Source organism: Protopterus annectens, chromosome 10.part0 (genome assembly GCF_019279795.1).
Source record: "Protopterus annectens isolate FY-2018-M chromosome 10.part0, PAN1.0, whole genome shotgun sequence".
In the NCBI taxonomy this organism is placed as follows: Eukaryota; Metazoa; Chordata; order Ceratodontiformes; family Protopteridae; genus Protopterus; species Protopterus annectens.
In genome coordinates this window covers 837,235,468-837,257,349 of record NC_056744.1, presented here as the reverse complement: position 1 = coordinate 837,257,349, position 21,882 = coordinate 837,235,468, and the positions used below count along the sequence as shown (strand labels likewise).

The 21,882-nt window shown below is 44.4% G+C and overlaps 1 protein-coding gene across 9 annotated transcripts in view; it reads right to left on the bottom strand.

Moving 5' to 3' along the window:
• Positions 1-21,882, bottom strand: part of ZNF326 (zinc finger protein 326) — a 176,101-nt gene that overhangs the window by 119,936 nt on the left and 34,283 nt on the right. For 5 of the 9 annotated variants that reach the window (XM_044085647.1, XM_044085651.1, XM_044085650.1 and 2 more), the window contains exons 4-5: positions 20,313-20,487; positions 17,946-18,045 (exon numbers count right to left, since the gene is read on the bottom strand). In XM_044085647.1, the coding sequence (XP_043941582.1) occupies positions 17,946-18,045; positions 20,313-20,487 (275 nt within the window). The remainder of the gene's footprint in view (positions 1-17,945; positions 18,046-20,312; positions 20,488-21,882) is intronic. The other 4 variants (XM_044085648.1, XM_044085649.1, XM_044085652.1 and 1 more) reach the window with 2 other exon arrangements.

The window sequence follows — 21,882 nt, the reverse complement described above, 5'->3', positions numbered from 1 at the left end:
GATGCTGGGATTCTGCAGACTGTGGGACTGCCTGACGGCAGGATAACCCATCCCGACTGTGGGACTGCCTGACGGCAGGATAACCCCAAGTGTGATGACTGCAGCAGTATAATACGATCATCATCCCTCAGTGACTTCCTCTGTAAGGGGGGGGGGGGTGTGTTAGGGCAAAATAGGTGGTGCACTTGTTTGGGGAGACAGACTGCAGCAAGGCTGGCCTCATTTGCGGAAAAATTGTTCCGCAACTTTGTAGTAGAGGGACCATTTGTGAGGTAAGCAGAGCAGGCGCATTCAGCTGTCTAGCACTTGGGCCATCCCTGGCATGTGCATTGCCAGGAGAAAGCAGATGAAGACGCTGCCCCACTGCCACACACTTGGTGCTTCTTGACATATCAGGCATGATCCTATTCCTTCTTGTCTGTTTTATGCACCAGACAGTTTGTATTGCAATTGTTCCTGATGGGAGAGCATTCTAAAAGGCTTGCAATGCTAAACTCCAGTACACTGATATGCAAATTGGCCTCTTCGAGAGACCACATCCCTTGAACGTTCTTTCCCGGGTAATGCCTCCCCACCCTAGCTGGGAAGCATCCATGGTTGGTATGGCCATGGGCTGAAGGGGGACAAATGGACAGCCCTGTAGCATTTGTTCCTACTGGATCCACATCAGACTTTTCTTGCAAGAGTTGGTAATTCACATTGTATCAGACAAGGGTAGTTGAAGAAAATCGACCACTGAGATGCCAACATCCACTGTAGAATCCTAGTGTGAAACCTGGCTGGCGAAAAAGAAACGTGCCATAACCTTAAATGTCCTTCTCTTCTACATGTTGCCGTAGTCATGACATCAGGGAGTTTTTCTCTGGTGAACTCCCACGCCCGGCTGTTATACACAAGTTAAATGCTACACCTAGGGTGCGCATGATGTTATGCGCCTGATGTCTGGTATAAAGTGGACATCAGCACGCATCTCTTCAGAGCTGAATGCCGCCAGAATCAGACTACAGAGTGGTTACTCCAAGAAACGAATAGAGAAAGCAGGGGGACTATACAGCAGCATATTAAAGATAACATCCAAGGTCGTGGTAAATACTTACCCAGCAATACTATGTCCTATTCATATGCTGCTGTAGTCATGACATCAGGAAGAGTGCAAAGCTCCTGTCCTAATGAAGGGGAGGTGGACCAGAAGCAGTTCCCACAAACTCATGGAGGATGGCTCTGGCAAATCCTGCCCTGGCTTTAGAGACCATATCCAGTTAGCGTCTGGTGAAAGTGTGAACTGACCACCAAAGTAGCTGCCTCTAGGATAGCAGCCATGCTCAACCCTTTAAGTAAACGCCCCAGAGGACACTTTCCTGGTTGAGTGTGCCTAACTGGCACTGGGAGTGACTTTCCATGGTTGGTGTAACAAAAGGAAATTGTTTTTGATATCCAAGAGGATATAGCTTGCTTGGAAACAGGTTGACCTAGGGCTCCATGGTGATAGGAGATGAAGAACCTGTCAGATTTTTCAGAAGGATTTGGAGCGGTCTATGTCTAGGGAGTGCAGTATCCTCTCTGGCTGGTTCTGCAGAGAGGAAAAAAAAGTAGGCAGGTTGATTGTCTGATTTAGGAACAGGTCATTTATCATTCTGGGCATGAACGAGGGGAGGAGCTAGTATGCAAACATACCCTTGTCCTTCTGGAAGACAGTGAAGGGGGGATAAGCCATAAGGGCCTGGAGTTCAGAAACCCTTCTGGTAGTGGTTATAACCACCAAAAGTATGGTCTTCCAAGTGGAGTACTGGAGGGAGCAGCCTCTGCCTGGTTTAAATGGTGGTAGTTTAAATTTTTCTAGGCCAAAATTAAGGTCCTAAGGAGGCGAAATGGACTTCCTTGGTGGCCAAAGGTGTAGTGCCCCTCAGGAGGAGTTTAACCTCTAATCTAGATGCTAAAGGTGGTAACCAGGGGTAGGCATGCCAAGATGGCAGAGGTGGATTTTAATGGAAAAATATGACTGTCCAGACTTCATAAAGTCAGGACAGGTAGGACCTCTGCCATTGGTTGTAGGTTTTTCTGACACCATAAGGAAAACCTTCCACTTTGATAGATGAGATTCTAGTAGTTGGTTTTCTGGCCTTTTGCAAACCTGGTTCACATCCTCTTGGTGTCTGAAGGGAATCGAGGCCTTATCGCCCACAATGTGAGGTTCAGTGTGGGCAGCTGAGGGTGTAAGTGTTCCCTTGTCCTGTGTGGGCAGCTGAGGGTGCAAGTGTTCCCTTGTCCTGTGTGAGCAGGTCCATTCTCTGGGGTAACTGGTGATTGCCCTTGGCTAGGTGAAATAGCAGGGGGCAATCACCAATTGGCCAACAGGGAGTCAACCAGCAAGATTTGAGGATGTTCCTTCTGAATTTTCAGAAGGACTCAGAGAAGGGGGAAAATGCACATGTATATCCCCTTCCAAAAGATAGGGCATCCACCTTCCAAGCCTCTGGGTGAGATGCCCTGGAGCAGAAGGTAGAGCCGTGTTCATGGGGGAGGCAAACAGCTCTCCATTCGAACATCCCAACAATGGACGTGGTCCAGAAACACTTCCTGTTCAGCTTCCATTTGTGAGACAGGGTCATGGTCCTGCTTAAGGAATCTGCCAACATTCTCCAAGTAGACAATTTGTTTCTCCAGTGCTACTTCCCAAGCCTGCAGTGCTAGTCTGCACAGGATGTAGGACCTTGTCCACCTGTTTATGTACCACAGCACAGTGGTGTTCTCTGTGCACCACCTTAGGTGGTCTGGGAAAAGTTAACCCTTGAAAACATCCAAAGCTGGCATCAAGGCTCATTCCCTTGATGTGATCCTTTTACTGAGTGGAGGTCCATGCATTCCTCACTCTCCAATGTCTTGGGGTTGCCCCAGAATGTGTCTGAAGCATTTGTGAACAGGTCTTGGTTTGGAGGTGTGGTCTGTAGGGGCAGGCCCAGACTTGGCTTAATCTGGGAGATTCACCACTTCAGTTCCTTGGACAGGCAAGGAAGTATGGGGATTGTGAACAAGGATGTAGGCGTTTTTTTTTCAGATATTTCTCAGATACTACTGAAACTGTGTAGTCTTGCTAGAGGGACCATGGGGATAGTGGAGGTCATGAATCTTAAGATCTCAAGGAACTCCCTGGCTGAGAGGGAGTTGTGGGGAAGGATTCCCTGGAAGAAAGATGCAAGGGTCACTATCTGTTGTGGTGGCAGGCAAACCACTTTATCAGAATCAGACATCTTAGAAACACCCGATCCAGAGAGGGTGTCAGGAAGGATTGAGACTTACCGTAAAATCCTAGACCTGTAAGGAGGGAGACTGAACCCAGGTGTTGCAAGGCCATGGAACTTTAAAGTAGCTTGGATAAGGATATCTTCTAGTTAGGGAAAAAGATGTATTCCCTTTGTCCTGGCAAAGGCCATGACTGGGGCCAGACATTTTCTAAATACTCTTGGGGCTATAGAAAGACCAAAGGGTAAAGCACAGAACTGAGTGTGCAGAATTCACAGAGAAGCGGAGGTACTTTTTGAATAGTGGATTGATAGGAATGTGCAGGTAGGCATTCTTTATGTCCAAGGACACTAGGAATGCCGGAGGCAAAATGAATGGAAGAAAGGTATGGAGAGCACATCCTGAAGGAAAGGACTTGGGAGGAAGGTGTTGAGGTGGGACAGGTCCAGGATGGGTCTCCATGGACCTACCTTCCAGGGGACCAGGAAAATTAGAGTAGAATCCCTTTCCTCCTGCAGAAGGCAGGACCTTCTGAATGGTTCCTTGACAGAAGTTCCTGCTGGATTTTGGGGGGGGGGGGGTGATTAGGCTCTGGGCAGGGTAGGGATGCCTTTGGGAGAGGGCCTGGTCTCCCAGTCATGAAGTATCCACGTTTTATGATGGGACCCAGGAGTCCTGGGTAACCTGCATCCAAGAGGGGAGGGAGAGGCACATGGAAAGAGGGGTGTCCGGGTGGAGGGCCTGGTAGTCAGACTACCAGTTCCCTGAAAGAACTGTTTAGAGGAGGAGTAGAGGAGTGAGACCTGGAAGAGTGCAGCTTTGTGGTCCTTTCTAGGGTTTATAGTTTGCATTCTCTTAGTCGAGGACCTAGCAAAAGTTTTAGCTGGGCAGTTTTTCTGAAAGTGTGGAACTAGGAAGACAAAGATCCCAATTCCTGCAGTTTTTTGCCTTTGGTCTGGAGGGTCTCAAGAGTTCAGCAGCAGCTGACCCAAACAGATTTTTGTTATCCAGGGGTGCATCTAGGAGCTTGACTTATGTCATCAGGGAGAGGTTGGAATCTTAACCAGGAGTACCTCCTCATGAGAGCCAGAGGTGGCAGCTCTTGCAGATGCTTCTAGTGTTGTAGCTGCACTTGGCAGTATTTGCTCACTTGTGTGCAGGAGTTCAGGAGAGAGGAAATCTTGGGATTAGCAGGAGAGTCTGAGCTCTCCCAGTTGCTGGACCACATCTTCCAAGAGAGCCAAGGAATACTTGGGTCATGTGAGTCTGCTAGTTGATTTCTCTTACTTCTAGTGTGGCGAGTCTGCTAGTTGATTTCTCTTACTTCTAGTGTGGCAGAAGTAGAAGCTCTCTTTCCCAGACGTTCCATCATTCTGCTCTCTATCAGAGGACAGTAGAAAGAATGTAGTAACTGAGGTTTTGTCAGTGGCCACAGAAATAACTGCACTGTCTGCTGAAGGGGCTTTATGCAAGAAGGTTGCCTCCTCGAGCACCTTATAGAATATGTCTGGACGCTTGGGTGCTGCGAGTCATGGTTTTTGGAAGCAGCCAAGAAGACATCCAGAAAAGCAGGGTGTACTGGGGGCACAGCAGAAGGGCTGGAAGACTCATCTCTTTTGGGTCTCTGACCTGACTGCTGTCCCATTTAAAACTATTTTGCATTTTAGTGATAGTCTCCATCAAAGGCGAGGTCTTCACCAGAAGAGAAGTGCCACTGAAGTATAGGTTAGGGAGCCACCGCCCCATAAATTCTCTTCTGTGGAAAAGATGTCTGGAGCAGGCCCCTTAGGGGTACAGGGCATGGAGGTCTGCGCAGGCAAAGGGTCTTGACGCAAGGCCAAAAAAGGCAAAAAGGCATTGAGCAGGCCCTGGGCAAAGGCCTGACAATCTGGAGGCTGTTTGACTGATGAAGCAGGCAGATGCTGAAAAAATTGTTAGTTTTCCATTTCCTCTTATGGGTGTTTGGGGGAGAGTATTCAGAAATGCAGTGGAGGGTTGGACGCCAGCTGACACTTGCGCCCCCCCCCCCCGGCAACCGAATCGGACACCAGAGATTCCATCTGGGATGAATCCTCGAGCAAGAGAGATTTCCTCCAGGCCTTCTACCGAAGGAAGCTCAGGGGGCTCCGGCTTGGACTTGGCCTCAAGAGCAACAGCTTGAGTGGAGGGCACACCAGTCTGTTCAGGGCTACTCTTTGGCTTTGACTGGGGGCTCATCTGAGGGTTCCAACATCAGGGCCATCCTAGAAGCTAGACTGAGTTGGATTTTCGAAGTATAGTTTTAAGGCTACAAGATGGCTTCTGAGGGTTTTAGGGACAAAGGCCGACTAATACTACAGGTGGTATGGTCATGTTCACGGCCTAGGCAGAGCTCATGAGAATCCTTGTAGAATTCACCCTCCACACCTACACCTGCCCTTCATACCAGACATGTAACCAAAAACAATATCAAGTAACAAATGGAGCTGGCAGTTATGAAGAGGTGTGCGCCGACGTCCATTTACGATCAATGTCAGAGAGAGAGGCACAGAACATAACGTGCACCCTAGTGGCAGCGCAACTTTCACATAATGGCCGGATGTGAGAGTTCAGAGGCAAACTCCCCATGTCATGAATATAGCAGCATATAAATAGAAGGACAAAGGGTCAATCGCAGACGTCAGTGATCCTAGAGCTTGCAGAACTAGGCAAGCTGAGATCATGGTACTGCAAAATATCTTGTTGACTTGTGACCTTAAAGTTTGAACTCTAGAAAGGAAAAGGGAGGCTAATGACCTCGTGTCGAGTAACACGCCTATGAATTCTATAATTTGAGCAGGTTCCAGATTTGACTTAGAAATTTATGGTTATTCCTAACCTTGTGCAAGCATGGAGGACGACTTCTCTTGCCGTGATGAATAGATGCCTGATTGGAGCGGTAATGAGCCAGTCATTCAAGTATGGAAACATACTGAATCCTTGCAGGGGTCAAGTGAGCTGCTACCATTGCCACACGCACTGGGGGCTGTTGCAAGACCAAAAGGGCAGTGCTCTGAATGGGTAATGACTGGCTTAGCAGGAATGGGTAATGACTGGCTTAGCAGGAAGGACAAGAATCTCCTGGATCGCCTGTTTATTTTTTATATGACAGTACGCATCCTGGAGATCTGAGCACAGTCATCCTTTTCCAAAATAAAAAAAAGACAAGACTGATCTGGGCTGCTGAGGTCCAGAACTTGTCTCCAGTCCTGTTCTCTTTGTCACCAAAGTCTGGGGGGGACCTCCTGGAGGACTTGTTTAGCAGCTTCGGTATTTAAATGGCTGCTTGCTCTCTGACTGGGTGGAACATCAGGGATGCTCGTGGAAATTGGAGGAAGGGAACATGGACTTTCGTAGCCTCTCAATACAAGCCTCTGCACCAAATTTATTTTTAGCCAGGGACAAAAGGATCCCAAAATGCATCAGGCCTCCATTCAGGAGCGCTGGGAGGATTTGCCAAAGAATGGTTCTCTGGTCCCTTGATGTTGTAGGACTAGTCTGCCGCGAGGACAGCTTCTATTTGAGTTTCCCCCTCTGCCTCAGGAAGACCCTCCCCATGTGCCCTGGAAAGCATTGCGATTTCTTGAACATCTTTCCACCCCGAGAAGAGTCTTTTTTTTGGGGTGGGGCATGGCAGAAGGTCCTTCCAGCCTTCTCACACCTGAACTTATTTCACTTTGGAGTCAATCAGCTGTCCCGTCAAAAGGAGCACTGACGTAGACTTAAAAGGCTCCGCAAAGTCACAAGCTCATTCAGGAGTGTCCCCTAATGGCTATGCCTGAACCCACTGCCCTTGAGGTTCTTCTGCCACACTGAAAACAAGCCTCATGGTAGAATTAAGATACCTATTGTAGGGGCGCCATTTGTGAGGCGACAGAATCCCTAACCTCCTCACAGTTCCTGCGAGGGTATCAGATCCCTGTACAGTCTGGTAAAATGCACCAGACACTTCAGACCTCAAGGCAAAGATCTTTCCCAAACCTGTCCATCGACAATGACTCCTTGTCAGAGGGGGGTGAGCAGAGCAACTTCTGTCACCTAGTTCCTCTCTGGTGGCTACATCTATGACCACAGCATCAACAGGCCCCCCCCCCCCTGGACCAGAACTGTAGGTCTTCTGGAGGTATCATTTTTTATCAGGTTTCCTCTTTGGAACAGGCTCAATGGTTTCAGGCTCCTTCCATGCCTGCCACAAGATCAATTCAAAGAGCTTGTTTGCAGGTGAAATCAGTAGATGGGCCAGTACCAAACAATTCCAGGAATGCAGATTCCTCCAAAGGGTTGCTGGGGGTCCAGCCTTCTCTCCTTTTTGGATTTTGAGGAAGTCTAACGATATTTAAAGGAGGTGAAACTTTCATCCTCAAAATCCGTTTTTGGCGACAGATTCAGGAGAATGCATACGCTTCTTCATTCGCGCCCTCTTCCAAGGGGCCTCCTCAATTGGCTAATCTGGGGCAGCATCAGAAGAGGTGGAAATACCCAAAAGGAAGCTAGCAGTAAATCTCTCAATATTAAAACTTTTGTTCAGTTTCTGAAAAAAAAAATGTGATCAGATCAGATGTAGCTCAGATCCACTTTGTTCTTTTTTGGTTTTGAAGAAGCAGGGACTACAGAAGCGGAGAATCTGGACCTTTGGACAGGTCTTTATAATTTTGCTTGGGGAATGAACCTCAAAGGCTTCAGAAAAATAAGATGGCAGGAAAGCCTTTATCAGCAGCTTATTCTTTCCTGTCCGCTGAAACTCACGATAAACACTGTAGTACTATACAAAATCCACCAAGATTGTAAGCAATAGTATATTAAGAACTACAATAAAAACTTGTACATAAAAGACAATGATCTACAGTTATAAAACACACTTTATACCAAAGCAGAAAAATAAAGCCATAAAATAAACTGTCACAATAATGGAGAAAAATGGCTGGTAAAAGCACTTCCTGAATGACAGTTCTTCAGGGTTTTGTTCCAGACATTTCCCCCATTAATGCAGAAGGCGACCACATCTGAACTCGAACGGCAAGAGATCCGAGGGATGCTAGGGGTGGTGTACTACGGGTAGGGAAGGAGCTTGACAGTTTGTTGGTGGCCACGAGCTAGAACCACCACCAAGCTGGATCTGAACCCATACACTGAGGAAGAATGAAAACGGACATCAGATCAAACACTGGTTTTCTTCTTGCAGTTATGCAATTCAAGAATTTGGAACACAGGACACTAAACTGACTAGCAAAACAGCATGTTTACACACATGGCAAAAAGTACCAATGTGAATGAATTCACACACAACCAAAAACAGCAACATACAAGGAACTAAAATGTATACCAATACAACAGTTGCATACCATCAATTAACTCTGGACACAAGTGGGGCCAAACTTGAAATTAACGCTTGCATGACATAAGCTCTTGAAGTATGGTTTCGCAAGAGGACATCCGTGGGGTACACTAGCAACACCCAAAATGGAATACCACTCATGCGAGATTCATAAATTAAAAACCAAGTTAAAACCCTCCCCTTATATCAAAGATAAATGGCTCTGATGAGGAATGCTAAAAGGGAAATTGGAAAACTACTCCAGCAAATCCCTTTCCATGATCCACTGCAAGTTCAGGAGAACTGCATTTCCAAACCAAACAAAGTGCTTCTTGATTTACTGCTGACCACATTAAAAATCAGAAGACTTCAGAACGTATTACTTCAAAATAAATTAATAACCTCAGACCATGCAGGATGTGCAGGGGCTTCTCATGTACTAGAAGTGTAATGGCAAACTGAACCAAAGCCCTCCACCCTGAGATGCCAGATTTTCTAAAGCCATTAAATGGTAAGTTTGGGCACAAAACCAGTCTCCGTAAAATAAAGCTGCAGTCTTATTTTAGCCAGTCTGCAAATATCTTTAACTCAAGACCTTCATCCCTGACAACTTGTGAATTTATGAGCCAACTCAATGGTCTTTTTGACAATGCCTTGCAGTAATGGAAAATGCAAAGTTTGTACTCACAATAAGCTAAAGGGAGGGTCTCCCAACATTTTACCACAATTCATTTTAAGTACAACAGGTGGCCAGAAACAGTGGTGCAGGGGTGTCGCCGCAGAGTGAGGCTCTCAGATTCTCTGCTGGGATGCAGTCTGTGCAGACTCTGCATGTCCTCCTTGCATTCCCTCCACATTCCAAAGACGTGCATCTGGAACATTTCTCCCCGGGCTTTCGCTGAAAATGAGCTCTGTGCCATTCAGATTTTCCCAACAAACGAAAGTTTTTTTTAGGTAAAACTAGCCTGACCATTTCCAGGTACGAAGAGGAGAAATAGAATATTAAATGAGGGGATTCAGTGTTTGCAGCAGTTGCAATTTGTCTTCTACTTGGGAGAAGACTTTCTTGAAGGTGGATAGATTCAATTTCCTCCGATGAGGTGGATAGATCCAATTTCCTCTGATGAGGAGTGGGCAGACTATCAGACTAGGCGTAAGTAAGGAGAAGGTATGTTTGGTAGCTTAAAAGAGAGGGAAGTTGCCTTTTGAGACGCTATGCAGGCTGTAAAAAGCTGCCATTGGGTATTGAGACAGAAGTTTAGAGGTGGTGCCTATGAGAAGACTGTCTTTGGAGACATGCCATTTTCAGGGTGATGCAGTGGAGAGAAATGGGGATGTGTTGGTTTACTTTTGTGTTACATTATCCAAGTGATAGTGGAAGTTAAGGAACTGCTTGAGCCACAGGACTTTGGTCCAACCATAGGCCAAGGTAATAAGCTGTAACTTTGATAGACATTTAAGATGTTTACTGCAGGGACAGAAAGGCATTTGCATAGTCTTTGGGGAGGGTACCACAAAGCATGGTTTTGATGGGGGGGGTAGAAGTTTGTAAAAGACCAGCCGATGTTTGAACTCATGAGGAGATGGACTGGACTTCAATATTGATATAGACTCTGAAATGCCCATTATCTTTGAAGGTTTTAAACCAAGTCAGGGAATCCACGCCAATACCAATGTCGATAAAAATTGAAGAGGAGAGGGTGGTCAGTACAAACTGCAGTGATGTTACCAGTCCGAAAGGTATCTACAAACAGCCCAGATGGTAGTTACAGCACTGGAGGCAGGCCAGACAGCTGATATTGATGAATGTTATTAGTAAATACTAGAAAAAATTATTCAACTCTCCCTACAGATGGTAGGGTAGAAACAGGGTGAAAGTGGCATGTCACGCCAAAACCAGAGATTCAAGAGATTAAGGGGAGCATCACATGGTCCCTGCAGTGGTAGAATAAGGTTAGAAACAGGAAGGGGTCAGGTCTCTCTGGGTTGGGGGGATAAAGGGAGGTGGGAAGATCTCAGAATTCCTGGAAGATGCGAAGGTAGTGTTCTCACACAGGTGCTTTTTCACCCAGGCAGATCCTTGCACAATTGCTTAGCAAGTAAGCTTGCTTCGTTTTAAAGACTATGAAAAGGACAGTTGTGTACACTTACCATAAAGTGTAGATAGTGTGTAATCACTGTTGCAGTCATCACACTTGGGTCATCTGCCTGCAGGTAGCCCTCAAGTCAGCCCAAATACCGGAGTCTTGGTATTTCTGTACCGGATGCTGTCGCCTCTTCCATGACGTCAGGGGTATAAAAACAAGCAGCGCACGCTATTACATAAGGTTTTTCTTGCCGCAAATGTCAGGAGCCCCCCCAAATAGGAAACTAGTATATGGTGTGGACCACCAACAGTAAAAAAGTAAATACTACTGCCATTAAAAAATGGCAATACAGAGAATAGGTAGAAGGACAGAGAAAACCAGGGGGCTGGAGGGAGAGAACCAGGACAGCAGTGAATACACTAACATCTACATTTATGAGTACACAACTGTACTATATTATAGATTCACTGTTGCAGTCACACACGGGTGGATTCCCAAAGCTGAGGAAGGGTGGAGGCAGTCAAGAAGCATTAGGGCTGACTAGCAGGCCTTTTAAGACTGCTATAGAAAATCCAGCTCTGGATTTAATGCTTGAAGATGTGTATAGAACTCCAGGTTGCAGCTTCCAGAATGTCCCTGGTAGGGACTCCCCTAAGAAATGCTGTAGAGGTGGAAGTAGTCCTAGTGGAATGTGTTGGCACTGTCAGAGCATAAAAGAGTGGGTACCTGTGCTGGTGTGACCAGTCTGGGACAAGAATTGCCCTTGGCCCGACCAATTTGATCTTAGTAGTACTTTTGAGAGGAAGGGTGGGGGGGGGGGGTTGTCTTGTTAGCAGCTGTCCTGGAAGGATTAGGTATTTGAAGTCTGTCAGAGTCTGTACAGCTAGAATCTCCGAATGATGTGCAGGAGAATTTGTCATGGGCTCCACTTGCCCCGAATGCATTTGCCTGCCATGTCAGCCCCCCATGCATAGTCTGAAGAGTCTGATGTCCGGGTTTGAGCGGCGAGGGGTTGAGTGAAAGGCAGTCCCTTGTTGTGGTTGCATGCTTCTGCCAAAAGGAACTCTGCCCTTAGATAAGGTACGATAGGAATGACTGTTTCCAGGTCTAGAGAATGTTGGCATCAAAGATACGATAAGAATGACCGTTTCCAGGTCTAGAGAATGTTGGCATCAAAGAATTTCAAGAATCACTGAAGTTTCCTCGCATGCAGTCTTGCATATGGAATTAGCAGAATGCATGAGGCCATGGACCCTAAGGCTTGCAGTATTTTCCTTGCAGATAGCTGGGTTTTGGTGGCCATTTGTTTGTAGTTAGTCAAACAGACCTCTTTTTCTAGAGTGAGAAATGCCATTTGGGAAGTTGAGTTCAAGCTTGCTCCCAGGAATACAATTTTTTTGACTGGGCACCAGTTGTGATTTCTTTTCGTTGATGGTGTAGCAATTCCTGACAGTGCCTGAATCAGGCAATCGTCCAAGTATGGGAAAATTTGGATATTTCTCTGCATGCAGTATGCAATGGCTGCAGCCAGGCACTTTGGCTTATCTACTGTGCCCAGAGTATTCACAAAGGAAATGTAGAGAATGGATAGTGCATAGAGCCGCCCTGAAGCATAGATATTTCCTGCAAGACTCCCTTTAGGGGATGTGCAGATCAGCCTTTTAAGTCTAGGGTGACTAACCAGGCATCCTTGGCTAGCACAGGGAGAAGCTGTTGCAAGCAAGAATTTGAAATTTTGGAACCACCAGAAAGGTCTCGAGAACTGACATATCCAGAATTTGGCACCAAAAAGCCCTCTTCTGGGCACCAGAACAGTCTGGAGTAGAAACCCTGCCCCCATTTGTTCTACTGGAACAGGTTGAATAGCCCTGATATGGAGCAGGGAAAGCACTTGCTTTTGAGCCTCTGCCCACTGGTTTGGAGGAAGGTCTGGAAATCCGATGGAAGTGAATGGATGTAGAATCTGTACCCCCGGGAATATAATGTTTAGGGCCCATCGGCCCCGAGTAATGGACATACATTTTTTTGCACAAAGGGCAAGTTTTCCTCCTAGGGGTGCAAGTAATTGGGAAGGGTTGGGAAGGATAATTGAAAGTCAGTGACCTTTTCCCATAAGGGGGTGGCTTACCACTCCCTGTTTTTGAGGTGGAGGCACTCCATTGTTTAGATCTCTGCATACCATGAGACTGTAGTCTGGGTGGTCGGTTTCCCCTGGGTTTGAACTGAAGGCCTGGAAGGGGCTGGAAAGGACCAGTTTTTAGAAAGCCAATGCCAACTGAATCTAGGTGGCAGCACTTGAAATGTCGTCTTAACAGTTTGCATAGATTTAGCTTTTTCTTCCATCTTAACCTCTTCTGCTTTGGTGCCAAACAGTCATTTAAAAGGAGCGTCTAGTAATTTTGATTTGACACCATCTGGCAAGGTTTGTTCCTTCAGCCAAGTTGCCTCAGTACAGACTGACTGTAGCCCTGAAAGATGCTTCTAGGGCAAAGCTACACTGCAAAGTATGCTTACTAACTTGGTTTGGAGAATGCATTAACTCTCGTAAATCTTTATGTTCTGCACAACCAAGAAGCAACATTTTGTTTTAATTAGTTCCATACGTTGCTGGTACTACATGCAAAACTGGCAATTCAATGCCCTGATGGCAAGAGTTGCAGAGGTATATACCTTCTTACCTCATCTGTCTAAAGCTCTGGAATCCCCATCGGAAAGGGTAGGGTTTTTGGCTGTAGTAGTCTCAATACCTTTAGCTCCCTGGGAAATGGTCTCTGGATCCGCAGTAGGATTCTTAGAGAAATTTGCAAGAATTGGGTACTCTGTAGTACCCGTCAGGTTTTCTAGGGGCCGGTGGTAGTGTCTGGAGTATGACTAGATTCCAGGAAGACATCTACAACATCCAGGCAGGACAGGGGGTATAGCTAGAGGCCTGTGCTGAGGCAACTGAGTCTCTTTTTGGACGGAGGGTAGTCCTGGCATTCCCAGCAGAAATGCTCTCTCAGTATGCAAGGTTTCAACAAAAGAAATATCCTCTGGAAGGGAGGCAGAGGGAATGGATTCCAGAATCCTCATAAGAGTATGTCCTGGTAATCAGAAGGATCAGGGCCATTGGACTCCTGGTCTGCAGAATCAAAATGAAACTCCTTAGCAGGGGAAGGCTGGCGTCCCCTAATTAAGGTAACAAGGTCTTCAGCCTTTGTTTTTGCAGCATGGGAGCTTGAGCATGCGCTTTGGTAGTCTGTTTTCTAGGAGTAGTGTGTACTCTAGGCCTGAGAAACTCAGTTTTAGCTAAATACGAAGCTGTCTGTTTTAAGTCCAACTTCGGTAGGTGGGAATACACCCTAAGAGGCCAGTGCCTGCACAGCGGCTCCGGACCCATCCAAAGGGAGACATCCGCAGGTTCCATAGTCTAAGAATCTCTAAGCATACCACACTCCGAATGGGCCTCAGCAGAGGCCTGAGAATCTGTAGGTGGGCATCAGGGGCTGCAAAGGCACCTCACCAAGTACCGGCAGACTGGCGACTAGCTTAACTGAAGCGGTGGGAGTTTTGGACCGATGCAGTCTACCTTTATGTTTTTTCGGAAGATCAGTAGTTGGATGGCTTATCAATGCCATTTCGGAATCCGGAGAAAGAACGAAAGAATTTAGTGAAAGATAGCCAGACAAATAGTTTGGGCGTTAAACAAGGCACAAAATAGACAGCGAGGGATGTCGTTAGTCTGGGCCTACACAGGTGATGCAGTAAGAATGAGTTATTTCTCTCCACAGGCAAGACAATGAGCAAGAAAAAAAAAGGATCCCCACCAGGGTACTTTGCTTTAGAAGACTTAGGTTTGAAACTCAAAAAACAAATTTCAGGTAGCGGCCGACCGGCACTTGCGAACTGCTTCTGCTTCCTTCTCAGCAAGAAGGACTGATTTAATGGCATAAGCTATTTTATTTATTTTACATTTGTTAACCGGGAAATTCCGAGTGGACCAGGTCCATTTTCAGCAGAGGCCCGGGGAGAAAAGCTCCAACAACAAGTTATACAAATACAATACATCCAGCATAATATACAAAACAGATTACATCATATGTATGCTGAGCATAGTAATATACCAAGAAATTAATAAAAACACTCCAGGTAAAAGACCTAGAACATGGGTAAAAAGACCATGTCAGTTATACATTGGTATGAAAAGAAAAAAAATATATCCAGTAAGATTCTACAGTTAAAAGTACCCTTTCAGATGAACAAACCTACAGGGATCAGAGCTCCAGCATGTCAGAGAGGAATTTGGGGAGTTAATACTATGGGTAGGGTTGTGTGATACAAAAGCGCATAACCAGGTACTAAGAAGTTGCGATTTGAGGGAGTTTTTGAATATAGATGTGGAGGGGGCATCGGACACTGATAGGGGAAGAGAGTTCCAACTGGGAGTAGAGGGCTTTCCCTACATTATTGTAAGCCTTGGCGATGGAGGAGAGATTTTTCACTGGACCTTAGGTACCGCTTTGCAGTATAGATAGTAAGTAGGTTGGACAATGAGGTTTTTTTGATATTTGAGAATATTGTAGGTTGTGCCCAGCTGGTGAGAGTTAAGTAGCTGTGGTAGCTCAAGCCATTTTAGTTCTTTTAGTGCAGCACAGTGATAGGTTCTGTAGGTTGAGTTAGTAGCAAACTTGGCTATTTTATTTTAGTATGACTCTAGTTTGTCTAGGTCACATTGCCTGATTTGGGTAAAGGTTGGTGCTGCGTATAATAGAGTTGAGAGGAGGTGGCTTTGTGCAAGAGCGACTCTTGCTTTTTGTGAGAAAGGACTTATGCCTGTATAGGGAGCCCAGTTTTTTGTGCACTAGTTTTATGGTATGTGAGATGTGAACATCGAAGTGGAGATTGTCTATTTCAATGCCCAGAAGTTTGGCGTGGTTAGAAGGGGAGATGGTGGTGCCATCCTTGGATGTTATGGTAAAGGAGAGGTTTTTTTTATCTATTAGGGGTAAATAGTAGCAGTTTTGTCTTTTTGGGATTTAGAATTAGTTGGATACCAGATATCCATTTCTCTACTGAGATAAAGGTATCTTAAGTGAGTGTATGTAGGGTGGTGGGAGATTAGCCAGAGCAGATCAGGGTTGAATCATCCGTATATTGTACGAGTGTGAGGTTATTTGTGAAAATAGAGAATAGCGGGCCCAGTATAGAGCCCTGTGGGACTCGTATGGTGGTTGGAAGTTGTGTAGACAGAGTTCCTTTCCACTGGACTGATTGTTGCCTGTCAGACAAGTAGCTTCTGAACCAAGCTATAGTAGAGGAAGGATAATGAGGTTAGTGAGTCTAGTAAAATGGAGTGGGAGACCATATCAAATGCTTTTGAGAGGTCTAGGAAAATGGTGGATACATATTTATCATTCCCGTGAAGGCTTATATAAAATTAGTGAAGGACAGAAGGACTGTGGCAGTGCTGTGACGTGGACTGAAACCATGTTGTGTGGTAGATTGTGTGTTAAGAAATGTCATCACTTGCAAGTGGATGCATCTCTCAAGAATTTTGGATAAGGGACAAAGGATGGCAATAGGTCAGTAGTTGGAGAATTCGTAACAATTACCTCCTTTATGGAGAGGAATGATGGGAGATGCTTTCCAGAGTTTGGGCATGTAGGATTCTAGTATGGAGCAGTTGATAAGGATGGAGACAGGGAGTCACTCGCCATTTTTAGTTATGCAGCAGGTATGCTATCAGCTGCTAGCGTGGTTGGCTTTAGTTTTAGGAGTTTGATAGCCGAGGTGGGCACTGGTGATAGGCTGAAAGAGGGGGTAGTGTGGGATAGGTTAGGTTGCGATTCAGGTAGACTGTTTTTGGTTATTTGACTGGACAGGGCCAAGATGGATTTTGTAAAATGGTTATTAAACTGAGAAGCTATGTCTAGGGTATTGTTAGTAGAGATGGGTGCTAGGGTTGTGGTTTTGTCTGGCTTTAGTAGGGAGTTAATGGCATGCCAGAATTTTTGTGGACTATTTGAATATGTCCTTTGGGCGCCAAGAAAATATTGGACTCAGCCTTAGCCTTGTTTCCAAGCTGTTTATAGTATGGTCCGGAGCTATGGGTTTTGTCAGTTTTCCAGGCTTTATCTCTAGCTTTTAGTAAGGCTCTGAAGTTCCTATTTAGCCAGGGTGTGTAGTTGGCTTTAACTCTGATCTTTCTGCTGGGAGCTAGACTGTTAAGGATGTTAGAGAAGGTAGTATTGAAGTAGTCTACTGCCTGGTCTAACCAGAGTGTCTGTAGTGGTTCCCAGTTGTAGTGGCTTAGGACAGTATTTAGGTATCGTGGGGTAAGGTTAAGGTAATCTCGTACAAATTTGTAGACTACTGGTTTGGGGTGATTGGAGTGTTTCTGCAGTAGGAAGGTGGGGAGATCAAGTCATCTGGGAGACAAGCCTACTGTCGACCTGACATCACAGAAGAGACAACATCCAACGCAGAAATCCCAAGACTGGTATTTGGGCCGACTGAGGGCTACCAGCTGGGCCGACTTGAGGGCTACCAGCAGGCAAATAACCCAAGTGCGATGACTGCAACAGTGAAACACAAAGAACATCTATAGTCTTGACAGATTTCTTAGCAAAGTTTTTAAGTGCTAAGTAGTGCAAGTGATTCTAAGGGAGGCATCTAGTTCCATTTATACCACACCACCTCCTTAGAATTACATAACTAATACATAATTAGAGCTGGACACCCAAAGTGATGCAAGCATCTATCAGCCCATAAATATTAATGCTGTAAATACAGCTGTGTACTTGGACTTCTGCTTTTGGAAAATCATTTTTAAATGATTTACAAAATGATACACCTACTTTTTTTTGCATAAAAGACAAAGGATGTTTCTAGCCTTTAGACATGAGCGTGTTTTAGAACACAGTTTGGAATCTTAAACAGAGATGAAAATGCAGACTTCTAAAACACTAATGTGATCACCAAGCTTTACATTTAGGCTTTCAAATGCTGAACTTAACAGCTAGCAGAGTCTTCAGGCACAAGACTTTCTTCAGTCAACCCAAAGGATTGGGTAATGTACACCCCCTCACGCAAATTTTGGGGGGGGGGGGCAATGGCTTGTTTCCAAATGCAGACACCTTACGGCATCTGAACACAAACCAAGCCATTCTCCCATGTGCTAGTTTCAGAAGTAAAAAACTGTCTTATGGACATGGGGAAGGGGGGGTCTGCAGTTTCATACAAAATTTCCTGTCTCCTTTAACAGATGTAAGCCAAGTTAAATTTGCCTACCAAGAATAAAAACAAACCTGTACCCATCTCCATACTTTTCGCTGTTCTTCTCACGTCTGCGCCTCTGTTTTTCCCTTCTGGCTTCAATTCTCTTCTTCTCCTCCTCTTCATCATTTTCTAAAATACAAACATTTTATTTTCAAAGATCTATTAAGAGCTGCAGTACTTTCCACAACACAGTACACTGCCATATGTAGTCATAAAATTTGGACCTTTAAAGCTCCCTTCATATATCCTGAAAACAAAGCACAATCTTACAAGTAAATTACCACAAAACACTTTTATGTCATTTGACAGAGTGAGCAAGTGTGTGTAACTATTGGAGAGGGAGGGGAAAAAAAATAAATGGAGAAGTAGCCTACCAAAAGCTATTAAACAAATATGCCCTCAAAACTGAGAGGCACCAGCACCTTTTAAATTATGACTTGGACGGAATAAAGTTTACCCTAGGACCAACCTACTTTGCTTTTCTGGGCAAGCAAGGCGGAAGGGGCTCAGCAAGGGTATTGTCAATATGTAAATGGTCTTGGGATCATAGGAGAAACAAGGCAATTGAGTCATCACGACCTTGTGACAGTGAGTTTTATTTACTGGAACTAGCTATAAGCAGACATCCACCCTTCCAGACCTTTAAGACTTCCAAGAGTGACTGTGCATGATATTTAGCTGAACGACTGCAGGAACACCATCTCTACTTTTTGATAGCACATGATGTAACAGCCACACTAAGTCTCCAAACTATAAATCTATCATTACCTAACCCCCCCCCCCGTTCCAATGTTACAGACACTGAGCACTTACTTTCTGCAACCTATAACAGAGAAAACAGGTTTAAGCATCAGAGAGAGTAATCAGTAAAATCAAAGAACCACCGAGACACAAGATAAAAAACCACGGTAACATTTTACTAGACACACTAATATGCAAAGACAGAGAAGTGCTTTAATGATTAAAAAACACTAGATCATAACAGAAACCAGAAAAACACCACATTCAAGTCAAATTAAAACCTGAGCAGTCACATCTAGAATTAAGCACTCGACACATTGTAGATTAAGAACCAAAAGGTAAACACCCAATCAATGGGATAGTGAAAAGATGCACCAAAGGTCCTGCCTACATGAAATAAGACCCTATTTAAACCAAGCATGAGGCCAAAATATTTTTTTTACCAAAAATCTAAACTCATCCAGCCAAGCATGCAAGAGCGCGGTACTGTACACTAGTTTAGATGTTTGGTCATAGAAAGGCTTCAAACAAAGATCTATGGGCAGGTGACAACACAGAAAATGTAGAGTTGAGATGGATTACTAAACTACATGGTGACAGACGGCTAGGTTTAAATAAGATTCTGCTGAAACCCACTCTTAAATCTCATGCGTTTAGTGCCTTTGGTCACATTAGGTTTATGTAAATGTTTTTTCCTTGTTTCACAATTAAAGTTTTTACTGCAAGTATTTTAATTTTAGGTGGGTGTGCTCTAATGTATTTGACTGGTTGGTTCAGTGGATTACACTAGGATTTGTAGTCTCTTTTCATGAAGGCAGCAAGTCTCCTGGTTAATTCTAAATTTTAAAAAATTTAAATGTGATGTTCTTGTTTATCTCTATGGTCGGACGAAGAGATTTTATCACGAATTAAAACATTACACAGATTTTATCTTGCCTGTGGCAGTGGTTCTTGGATTTTACTGAATAATTTGCTGCCTTTTTTTATTCTTGGGGGAAGTTCTGTTTATTCTGTTCAACATCCTACAGAGTTGGCTATGTAGAATTACACAACTCTGAATCTGCTGTAAACATAGCTTCTAGACTACCTCAGTGGACAACACGACAGGTTTGTACAGCAGCTCTGCACTTATCGGGGGGGGTGTTACCACCAGATCACTTGCACATGGACGAGGATTCCTGGGGTAAGTCTGCCAGGAACAGAGGACACTGGTAAGAGGGGAGGCCCCAAATTTAAGATTGAATTTTGGAGTATGTCTAGCAAAAACATGCAGCACAAGCTAGCCAGAAGAATTAACATCCTCAGTACGGCCTTAAACAAGATTTGCCAACATTAGCCCTCCACACAGATCCATTTTAAGAAAGAACAGGAGAGCCCATTTCTTGTGGCTCCAGCACACTACTCTGAACAAAGGAATGACTCAGACCTTCAAAACAAGCAAAAGAAAGCTGAAGGGCCCTAAAACAAAAATCAAAGTTGACCACCACTCAACTTTTGCCACACCCATGGAATAGTTCAAACATTTAGCAGGAAACCTACACTCCCTTAAATACAATTCTCTCAACATGAAAAGAGTCACGTGACAAAATACTGGAAACTTTCACACGATCAAATTAAGTTAGTTCAATCCAGCAGTTAAAATAAAAATCACTCACCTGCTTTTGTTGCTGCGGTCCCACCCTGAGAGAGTTTTGTTTTTTTACCAGCAGCCACAGCAGCTGGTCCAAACTTTCTTTTTATTCCTCCTCTTCCAACTAGAGGCTGAGGACCACGATTTTTGTAGTCTACAACAATACCTCTAGCACGCATACTACTGGGGTACCCCATGGACTGCAAAAACAACAATTAGGAAGATTTTACCAGCATGTAGCAATTAAAACAATCTTAAAAAATTGAACCATTCTACAATACATCTTATAAACAATTCTCTACTGCTTTTCCGTTCAAGTTAATGTCCTACCCTTGAACCTGTACCAGCTCTACTTGAGCTTAAAATCTGGCCACTTGGAATTGCCTACAGTGTGACAAAATAAACAGCATCCCCAATGCAGTGAGGTAGAGGTCCACCATAGAGTTAAATCTAGAAGTCAAGAACAGCATTAGGAAATGTTTCAAAAGGCAATTTCCATTAACAAAAGTGGGAGCAAGTTAACACATCTGCCAGCATCTGCAGTATTCAAACTGGCAAGTCTTACAAAAACATGGCAGTAGCTCACAAAAATAGCCTGCATTTACCAAAGAATGTGTACTACAGCTAGTCAGGCAATCCGTGTACTGCACTTGCCCAAGATTAAGAAAGCCGATGCATCACTTTCTTCCTGGGAAAGTAAATGAAAAACAGGGTACTGAAGAACCAGTAAAAGCGAACAAAGCAAATGAACACAAAAAGGAGTACCACCCGACTCAGACAGCAAAGCAAGTCCTGCACTTCAATAGTGCGTCCTCAAACCAGGCTGCAGTTGAAAATATGAATAAAACCAAGTGGGATGCAAGTCCAAAAAATCCAACGTTAAAAACCACAGATGGTCAAAGCTTCCACGATAGTTCTTTTATTCATAAAACAGACAGAAAATTCAAATAAAATCCAAGCGCTTTCGCCTGAGTAGTCTCAGGCTTTTTCAAGGTTAATTAGGTATATGGCCTTACTGCTTTTATATTCAGCTTAATAGGCCTAATAACAATTAATTGCAATCAATCTTTAAAGTGCAACAGTGCTTTTCTGAACATTTTACTTGCAACTAAGAATGTTCATCAGTCTCACACTTCCTTGTGTAAGTGTGAGACTGATTAACATTCTTAGTTGCATAGTTGCAAGTAAGAGTAAAATGTTCAGAAAAGCACTGCTGCACTTAAGATTGATTGATTGCAATTAATGGTTATATTAGGCCTATTAAGCTGAATATAAAAGCAGTAAGGCCATATACCTAATTAACCTTGAAAAAGCCTGAGACTACTCAGGCGAAAGCGCTCGGATTTTATTTGAATTTTGTCTGTTTTATGAATAAAAGAACCATCGTGGAAGCTTTGACCATCTGTGGTTTTTAACGTTGGATTTTTTGGACTTGCATCCTACTTGGTTTTATTCATATTTTCAACTGCAGCCTGGTTTGAGGACACACTATTGAAGTGCAGGACTTGCTTTGCTGTCTGAGTAGGGTACTGAAGAAAAAAAAGTCTAGTGATGTAACTTAGAACACACACAGGCTTTTCCAGTGGTATCTTAAA